Source organism: Rutidosis leptorrhynchoides, unplaced genomic scaffold (genome assembly GCF_046630445.1).
Source record: "Rutidosis leptorrhynchoides isolate AG116_Rl617_1_P2 unplaced genomic scaffold, CSIRO_AGI_Rlap_v1 contig434, whole genome shotgun sequence".
Classification (NCBI taxonomy): domain Eukaryota; kingdom Viridiplantae; phylum Streptophyta; class Magnoliopsida; order Asterales; family Asteraceae; genus Rutidosis; species Rutidosis leptorrhynchoides.
The window spans coordinates 49830-59590 of NW_027266666.1; the positions used below are offsets into that span (position 1 = coordinate 49830).

General features: G+C 43.0%; 1 protein-coding gene and 1 pseudogene across 1 annotated transcript; both read left to right on the plus strand.

Annotated features, from left to right (window-relative positions):
• The first annotated feature begins 3611 nt into the window (after positions 1 to 3611).
• On the plus strand, positions 3612 to 6551 carry LOC139883680 (uncharacterized). Its single transcript, XM_071867824.1, has 5 exons — positions 3612 to 3928; positions 4172 to 4917; positions 5029 to 5210; positions 5423 to 5509; positions 5757 to 6551. The coding sequence occupies exons 1-5, from the start codon at positions 3612 to 3614 to the stop codon at positions 6549 to 6551; spliced, it is 2127 nt and encodes a 708-aa protein (XP_071723925.1).
• A 421-nt stretch (positions 6552 to 6972) lies between these two features.
• Positions 6973 to 7608, plus strand: LOC139883681 (pectinesterase inhibitor 9-like; annotated as a pseudogene).
• Positions 7609 to 9761: the final 2153 nt, after the last annotated feature.

Below are 9761 nucleotides of genomic sequence, written 5' to 3' on the forward strand. Positions count from 1 at the left end.
TTTCTTTTTTTTTTCCTTTTCTTCTTCATTGGCTGGTCGCTAACCATAGCCTCGCCACAAGCCGAGCTCACCCGACGCCAGTGACCTCAAGCAAGGGTCACTAAACGTTGGCGAGGATCTAGCAATCTCAAGTTACACTTTACTAGTGCTTTGCTAGATCTAGCAAGGCTCAACCTTGCCAATGTTGGGCAAGGTGGACCTCATTAAATCTGGCAAGCTCGAGCCTTATCAAATTATTGGTGAGGCTTTAGCTCGCCTGTAACTGGTCACCAATTGCTGCCGTGGCAGCAATCGGTCAATGAAGAAAAAAAGAAAAGAAAAGGAAATTATAATTAAAATGATTTTTAATAAAAATTAAAAAAAGAAAAGGTTTTTGATAAAAAGGAGTGGTGAAAAAAGACGTGAAAAATGTTTTCCACTTATCAAAAGTCAAAATCATTTTTCCCTATGTTTGAATATTTTTTTTCTTTTTATAGAAAATGTTTTCCCCAACTAATTTATTTTCCGTAAAACGAACATAAAAAAATCTAGAAAACTTTTTTGTAAAATTATCTTATGTGAATCAAATGAAGCTCTAGTGTTATAAAAAAGAGTCAGACTGAGCTTAACCTGAGCTTGATTAGATGCGACTTACATTTATCATGCTAGAACGTCAACCTGAATTTAATCAGCTTTAGCATGATTCGAATAGAAAATTTAGATATGCATCTGCTCGACTCCACTTGAGTTGTTTAGACTAGAACGGAGTTACTAAGAAACTTGATTTCAATCTCAATAAGCTCTAATCTTTTCCCCGAGTTCATATTTATGTGAGTCCTTTATTTGAGAATTTATTACATATTCTTCAAAGAAACAATCGGATAATCATGAAGCTTTCCCTCGCGGAGGAGAAGACGTTCTCTCTCTCTCGCTAGAGAACCCGTCACGGTTGAGCCGGCAACGACGGCGCCTATTTCGGCGGGATCGAAGAGGGTGGAACCGCATCCTGGTCCGCGTGCAGCCGGACCATCGTCGACGGCTTGAGGATTGGGTTACGGGTGGCCGCAGAGGCAAGGCTGAGCGGCAGAGTGTGAGTTCGCACTGGTGAGCCGGTTTTGAGCGTTAAGAGGCGTCTTCCATCAGCCTTTAAACCCCCTAAAGGTTAGCTTGTTTGCATCTCTTCTTCGGGCTGTTCTTGCTTCCGATGGATTAGATCTGTGATCTTATTCTGAGATGGAGCCTGATTCTATTTTATCTCGCCTGAATGATGAGGGATTGCGCTCGTCTAGCTCCTTCTCCCCTATGAATGATCGTCATTTGATGAATGCTTCTGTGTTGAATGTGGGTAACCGAATGAACCCCCCTTCTGCTGGAGTCGGGGCTTTGAACCCCCCAACGACATCTGTAAGAAGTCGTCCTGTTAATAGAGAGCGTTCTAAATCGAAAAGACCTCAATCTAGGAGTCGATCGAAGAAGCCTAAGACGCGTTCCTGGGCTGCTATCGCAAGTGGCACGAATAAGGGATATGACCTTGAGTTTACCCCCCTGATAATTGTGAATAACAAGCCAGTTATCCAAATGGACGATTCTGATATCGATGCTGCGGATCCTAAGTTGTATGACTGCCTTGTGGGACACTTCATTGGGAGGAATCTTCCATTTAAGATGGTTGAGGAGTCCTTGAGGAGAGCTTGGGGACCGAATTTGGTAGAAGTAATGTCCAATGGGCGTGGCGTGTTTCTTCTGCGCATTGTAGATCGCGAGTTCAGAAGGAGTATCCTTGAGGGCGATCCCATTACCGTTGCAAGAATTCCTTTGATCCTTCAACAATGGAAAACGGGTATCGAGCTTAACAAAGATACTCATAGATCTGTTCCAATTTGGGTAAGACTAAGGAACCTTCCGTTTGCCTTCTGGTTTGCTCAGGCTATCGAGAAGGTGGCTAGTGCCTTGGGTAAGCCGCTTTATGTTGATCAGAAAACTGAGCAGATGTCCATGTTGACTTTTGCTCGTGTATGTGTGGAAATGACAACTCAGCAACCTCGGTTTGAAACCCTTGATTTAACTACCAATGGATCAAAGGTCGTGGTGGAAGTCGAGTACGAATGGAAACCGATGATTTGTTCAAAATGTGAAATGTTTGGTCACACCTGTAAAAATGTTACTCCTGCTCCTTCTGCTGGACGATCTGAGGGAGCTACAGAAAGTATCCAGAAGGTTAATCCGGCAGTTGAGGCCCGCTCCTCTAAGGGAAAGGAGGTGGCCATGCAGCAACCTTCTGCAGAAGACGTAGATATGCAAGTCACCTATCGTTCTAAAGTGGGTGCAGCCGAACCCGCATCTGGTGTGGCTGTTAACAGGCCTTCCTATGTCAGTGAATCAAGCTCGGGAAAGGTGGCTCCTCAGGGACCGGATGCTCTAGCTGACCCGCAATCAGTTGCTAAGGAGGTAGGGTGGAAGCAAGTTAATCGGAAAAATAAGAAAAAGAAAATGAAGCAGGCAGCAAGGAAGGCTGCTGCTGTTGCTGCAAATGCTGCAGCAGCTACTGATATTGTTCAAGCAGAAGTTGCAGATATGTCTATGCTGAAACCAAGCGACCCTTCAAAATCTCTTGATCCAGTGATTCATACCTCGGCAAGATCGGTTCCTCCTTCTGTAGTGGACCCTCCTGCTCAGGATGATCCCTTGGCTTTAATCGATAGCTCTGACGAAATCAGTAATTCTAGTATCCAAGAGGACTCGATTAGAGAAGATTCTCAAGTTAGGGATATTCCTGATCCCAAAAGGCTCACCTTGCCGTTAATGGCAAACTTCCAGGAAAAGCTTCGAATACTCCTATCTGATGGTCCAGAAGATTTGAAGAAGGAAGTTGCTGCTTCGAGGACCTCTAAAAAGAGGTAATTTTGCTCCTTGTTTTTTTTTTTTTTTTTTTTTTTTTTTTTTTTTTATGATAGTTGGTTTTTGGAATATTAGAGGTATCTTAAATCCTCTTAGGTGTGCTGAAATAAGACGTTTTGCAGCGGTAAATAAGCTCTGTCTTATTGGCTTGCTTGAAACTAAAGTTCCTTTAGAGCTTTTTGATTCTATTTCGGCCACCCTCATTAGGGGGTGGAATTGGTGTGCTAACTATGATTATGCTCCTTGTGGGAGGATTTGGGTTGGATGGAACCCGGATCTCGTCGCATTTTCTACTATCTCTATTAACGACCAAGTGTTGCATGGCAATTTAAAATGTAATATGTCTGGAAGGAGTTTCTGTATATCGGCCGTCTATGGGGAACATACGTTTGCCCGTCGTAGACCATTATGGGAAAATCTCCAGCTCTGCAGTGAACTCTTCCTCGATTCACCATGGCTAGTTGCTGGTGATTTCAATGCTATCAGGGATCCATCGGACCGAGTTAGGGGCGCCACCAATTGGATTCCGTATTTTGATGAATTCCGCCAGTGCTTGGAGCAAACGGATCTTACGGACCTCATTTGTCGGGCTCCGTTACACTTGGTCCACTTCATCCGGGACCGAGAGGAATATGAGAAAGATAGATCGTGTATTGGTTAACAGCAAGTGGAACCTTGATTTCTCGTATTCGGAGGCGTCTTTTTTTAGCCCTGGCATATCTTACCACACACCGATGGTTGTAAGAGTTGTCCATCCGGCCCCGAGGAGGAAACCCTTCAAATACTTTGATTTTTGGACAGATCATCCAGAGTTTAAGGTGATCGTGCAGCGTGTATGGAATACTCTGGTTAGAGGCGTCCCTATGTTTAAGCTGGTTTCTAGATTGAAGATTTTGAAAGCTCAACTCAAGACCCTCAACCAGGATGATTTCTCTAACATTTCGGCTAGAACTGCTGAGGCAAGAGAAGCTCTCAACATCACTCAAATTCAACTTCAATCAAACCCGTCCAGCCTTGCTCTTGCTGATCAAGAAAGGAGCCAATGCCGACTGTTTGTTGAATTGAGGAATCAAGAGGAATCTTATTATAGGCATAAGTCCAGAATTAGATGGCTAAAGCAGGGTGACCGGAATATGAATTTCTTTCACCAATCTGTGAAGAGGAGATAGCTAATTAATAGATTCCTTTCGGTGAAGGATCCCATCGGTTCGTTGATTATTGACCCGGGGTTGGTTCGGCAGGTGTTCATTAGCTACTTCTCTTCGTTGTACTCCCCCCATGATGTGTTAAATAGGCCATCAGTCCAAGAGGTGGAGCGGGTTATTCGACAACCTTTAACTGCTGATCAGATGTGCTTTCTCTCTAATCCGGTTTCTGATGCGGAGATCAAGTCTACGCTGTTCTCCTTAGCCAAAGGTAAGGCCCCTGGACTTGACGGATTCTCGGCTGAATTCTTCAAGTCCAATTGGGAGATCGTTGGTCCATTGGTATTGGAGGCGGTTTACAACTTCTTCCACACCGGCCGGCTGCTGAGAGAGGTAAATGCAACCATCCTTACTCTCGTCCCTAAAGTTCCTAATGCCAGTGCCGTTTCGGATTTTAGGCTGATTGCTTGTTGTAATACTATTTATAAGGTGATTACTAAGATCTTGGCCAATCGTATAGCGGCGGTTTTAAATGATTTGATAAGTCCGTCTCAGAATGCTTTTGTTAAAGGAAGGAGAATTAGGAATAACATCCTCTTGGCTCAGGAATTGTTTGTGGGGTTTCATCTCCATCCATACTTGCCTAAATGTGCGGTTAAGGTTGATTTCCATAAGGCATATGACACGGTAGATTGGGAGTTCCTTGAACTTGTTCTTGTAGCCTTTCACTTCCCGGAGAATTTCATTAAGTTAGTGATGGCTTGTGTTCGGACTCCTAAATACTCCATTTCTATAAATAGCGATCTCCATGGTTTTTTTTTGGGAGGATGTGGTTTGAGGCAGGGGGACCCTATGTCACCTTACCTCTTCACTCTAGTTATGGATGTGTTTTCCGGTTTATTGGTGTCTCGAACTTCAAATCATGAATTCAAGTATTATTAGAGGTGTAAGCCGGTCCAACTAACGCATCTATTCTTTGCTGATGATGTTTTCCTATTCTGTCAAGCTAATTGGCCGTCAGTATCCATGCTGAAAAGAGGTTTAGATATATTCTCATCCTGGAGTGGATTGGTTCCTAACAAAAATAAGAGCGAGATTTTTATTGCAAGTGGTGACCCTTCTATTCGAAACAGAATACGGTGGGCATTTGGTTTTAAGGAAGGGAAACTCCCTGTTCGTTACCTTGGGGTACCTATCATATCTTCTAGATTAAATAAGGGGGATTGTATTGCATTGACGGAGCGTATTACGGCTAGGATTCAATCCTAGGCGCATCGTTTCCTGTCTTTTGCAGGGAGATTGCAGCTGATTTGGTCGGTTCTTCATTCAATTCAATCATTCTGGGCAAGTGTCTTTACGCTTCCCGCTTTGGTTTTGTTATGAGGCAATTTTTATGGAAGGGAACGGCTCTTGGCCGTGGAGGAGCAAAAGTAGCGTGGGAGGATGTATGTCTTCCGAAACTTGAAGGGGGTCTTGGCATTAGGAATGTGAGAGATTGCAACAAAGCCTCTATGCTCAAAATTCATATGGATCCTCTTCTTGGATAAGGAATCGATGTGGTGCCGGTGGATTCATTCCATTTTCTTGACAAAGAAGAATTTTTGGATTTCATCTCAACCTAGGACTTGTTCCTGGGCGTGGAAGAAAATCCTCCAGCTTAGAAAGCACTTTAGAACTTCGTTTAGGTGGAAAATTGGAAATGGGTTGTCGGTATCTTTATGGCATGATTACTAGCTTCCATGTGGCCCTCTTGATGGATTCGTCTTGCCCTCGTTTAGGGACAATATGCGGCTCCCTAATTATGCAGTAGTTGCTGACTTATACACCCCGGTAGGCGACTCATTCTCTCGAATATTAATCAGATGGGGCGTAGCTTTACCGACTTTGGAGTATTATAATGACAAGTTTATTTGGTGTGGCAATCCATCAGCCTCCTTCTCGGTCGCATCCGCATGGAATGCCATTAGAGCCAAGAGAGATCGGGTGGACTGGGCTTCTTTGATTTGGGATATCGATATAGTCCCTCGCCATCAATTTATTCTGTGGCTTATATCTAAAAACCGTCTTCCCACTCAGGTGATGTTGTTAAATCAGGGTCGAATTGATTTTAATCTATGTGCCTTTTGTAGTGAAGTACCGGACTTAATCGAACACCTATTCTTCCGGTGTCGCATCTCGGCCTCGTTGGCTTTATTTTGGGCTGCCAGATGTAACTTGCCATGGAGAAATAGATGTTGGAGAGAGGTGCTCACTTGGGCCAGGAAATTCCTTATGGGGAATGATTTTTACCATAGGATAGTTCGATTCTCTTTCGGTGCTTTGTGCCATCTCATTTGGAAGAAGAGGAATGCGATTATCTTCAGGGGTGAATCCTTGGTGGTCCCTGCCCTTAAAAATCACCTAATCAAGGTGGTTAAGGACAAAGCGTTCACATTCACGGAAGTTCTTCCTTCTTTGAGGAACAGTAGACTGCAAAAGGGGTGGGGATTCCACCCTATGATCTTTTCCTTTGTAGCTGATTCTCCTTAGTTTGCTGTTGTTTTAGTTTGCTCTTATTCTTGTAGTTGCGGGTTCCTTCCATCTCCTTTCTTCGCCTTCAGCTTTGAGGGCTAGAGGGTTGGGGAGGCTAGGGGGTTCCTGTTGTTACATTTTGTTTGTTGGCTTCCTAGCTTTTGTGTTTCTTGCTGGCGCCCTCGGGCTTTTTATCGGATCCCCGTCACTCTTGCTCCTTTGTTAAGAGTGCTTGTTTAGATCCGATCTTTTGTACTTTTGTCCATTCTCATTAATATTATTACCTTCACCAAAAAAAAAAAACAATCGGATAATCATGGACTCGTTATTTTTTTATACTAAACTTCTCCCCAGAAATATAAGAACAAATTTCGCTCTGCTCTCGGTAGCCCATCGTTTATGTAAACCTCTCTCTCTCTCTCTCTCTCCCCAGACAGAAATGGCGAAACCAAGACCATCTCTCTCCTTCTTCTTCCTCCTCTTCCTCGTACTCTCCCTCGCCACCACCCCAGCCCAATCCTTCGTCCCCAGCCACCCCAAACCAGCCCCCACCAGCTTCATCGTCTCCTCCTGCCGCGCCACCCGCTATCCGGCCCTCTGCGTCCACTGCCTCGCCGCCTATGGCCGCGCCATCCAACAGAGCGACCGCCACCTCGCCCAGGCCGCCCTCATCGTCAGCCTCGCCCGGGCCCGCTCCGCCGCCTCCTTCGTGTCCAGGCTGTCCCGAGCTCGCCGCATCAAGCTCCGCGAGCTCCGGGCCGTGAGGGACTGCGTCGAGAACATGGGCGACTCCGTGGACCGTCTCGCCGATTAAGCGAGGGAGCTCGGGCGCTCGGATCGGGACGCGGGCGAGGACTTCGCGTGGCACATGAGCAACGTGGAGACGTGGGTGAGCGCCGCGCTGACGGACGAGAACACCTGCGTGGATGGGTTCGCGGGGGTCATGGACGGGGGATTGAAGGTGGCGGTGAGGCGGAGGGTAGTATATGTTGCTCAGGTGACCAGCAACGCGCTCGCTCTCGTGAACCGGTTCGCTTCCAAACATCGGCCAGTCGCGGTGGCCGGAAAGCCTTGAGTGGAGTAAGAGAAAATAGGTTTTACCTTGGTACTTCGTCGTTTCTTTCTCTTTTTCCTTTCCCGTTTTGTGTAAAATGCGTGAGGAGAGAGTAGAAGCAGCAGCAGCAGTGTGGTGTGAGTGTTGTTCCTGGCTTATTAGACTTTGTCGATGGAAATGGTAGAAGGTCAAAAAAGAAAAGAACGAGCAGAAGCTGTAATCTTGCGAGTTACCAGTTGTATTTTACCAGTTTCACCGTCCCTAATTCTATTCCGAGCGAAGAGATAACCTCTGAACATGTCTATTTCTTTGTCGCCTTTCATAGATAGGTTACTTAAAGGCGCGCATCATAATTATATTATTTCTAATTGATACTATTTTTATGTTTGGGGGAATAGATTTAGAACATAATTTTATTTGGTAACGCAATTTAATTTTTTTTTATTTCAATCAAATTTTTAGTCTAGAAATAGGGATCGGACATAAATGAAAACTAATTACTCTACTTCTTATTTTTTTTAATTGAAACGAGAACAAAAATTCTTTTCATTAGTTATCTTCGCAACTAACCGACTGCCCGCTTGTGATTGCTCATGGTCCGTCGCCATCGGTCACTGACTATCACCACAAGCCGTTATTTGATGTTTGTTGTCCGCCGTCATTGCTTAAGAGAGAGAAATTTTATGTCATTATCAAATGAATTTTTATTTCGAAAACATGAATTTTGTATCATTATCAAATGCATATTGTTACTCAAAAATTTGTATAGCAAAAATAGAAATAAAAAAAAAAATTATTTCAAAAATATAAATTTATTTTCATAACAAAATAATTAGCATTCGCGTCTTTATTTGCTTATGCACAATAAAGAAGCTATTCATGTTCGATTTGTCATCTCAAAGATTTATAGTAGTTTGATGTTCCAATCCCAAATCTCGCATTTTGCTTAGTCCACGAGACTCGAGTTTGCTTTTAAATAAGAAATTAGCCTTATCCGGTGATCTAGAGTAACTCCGCCACGGTGTGGGTTCGAACTTCGATCGAACATCTCCCGAATCATATATGAGCCTGCTTCACATCATTTCCGTGGTCTTGATGATCTATGCGTGTTGAGTTTACATTAGGGGTGGCAAAATGGGATAATCACCCATATTTATTGGATTGAGTAGAAAATTAATTAGCTGAAACATTAATATGAGTTTACAATTGGTTTATTATCATAGAACCCAATTGAAAAATGAGTCATACATTGGTTTATTCCAAATTCATTTATAACCAATCAATAAAGTTTCTTTTTATTTTTCTTCCTCAGCAGCCAGCGACTACCCAATGAAGCTCAATGAAAAAGAAAAAAAGAAAAAAATTAAAAATTTAAAAAATTAAAAAATCAATTAAAAAATTATTGAAGGAGTTGTATGAGTAAAAGATTTTTCTTACCGATCGGCTAAAAAAATCTTCTAGTTTATTTTCAAATTTTAACCATATATCATAAAATATAATTATTTTCTTGAAAATTATTTTCCTTGAATAATAATTTATTTTGATAATACGAGTCAAGTCGGGTATAAATCGTGTACGGATCAAGTTGGATATGAATTATTAAATTTTTACATAAAGATGAGTTAATATAAATCGAATTATTTTTTATTCGACTCCACGTGACGACACTACTTTACATGCATTGAGAAATGCCCTTTAAGGGCCTGTTTAACAAAAACTATTTCTGTTCCCCAGAACAACTATTTATGTTCTTTTGTTTTAGGAAATGAAAAAAGAATAAAAACATGTTTGATAAAATTTTTGTTCTTGAGAACAAAATATCTATTTTTTTGTGTCCGAGAATAGATTTGAAATAGAAATAAGAAGTAGAAAAAAATGATTTATTATTCTCAAGAATAATTTTTTCTTTTCTCTTCTTCTCTTTCATTTCCTTCTTCTTCCTTTTGGCTAGTCGCCGACCTTACTTGAGGCCGATCACAAGGGCTAGCGACGCCGAGCCATGGGTGGGTGAGCTCCAACTCCTCACCTTTCATTAGTGGCTAGGCGAGCTCAGTCTCGCGGTGACTAGGTGAGCTTGTTGGCTCTCGCCCTAGCCTGGCCAAGCTCTGACGAGCTTGTCGGACCTTGCGTAGCCGATCTCTAGCCGCCGCCATGGCTGGCAACCGGTCACAAAA

Excerpts from the sequence above, each read along its gene's own strand:
- LOC139883680 (XM_071867824.1), top strand. The coding sequence starts at position 3,612 with ATGGTTGTAAGAGTTGTCCATCCGGCCCCGAGGAGGAAACCCTTCAAA. Across the intron at positions 5,211-5,422 it reads TCCCTGTTCGTTACCTTGGG|GGAACGGCTCTTGGCCGTGG; the intron begins GTACCTATCATA and ends TTTTTATGGAAG. Across the intron at positions 5,510-5,756 it reads GGGGTCTTGGCATTAGGAAT|CTTCCATGTGGCCCTCTTGA; the intron begins GTGAGAGATTGC and ends CATGATTACTAG.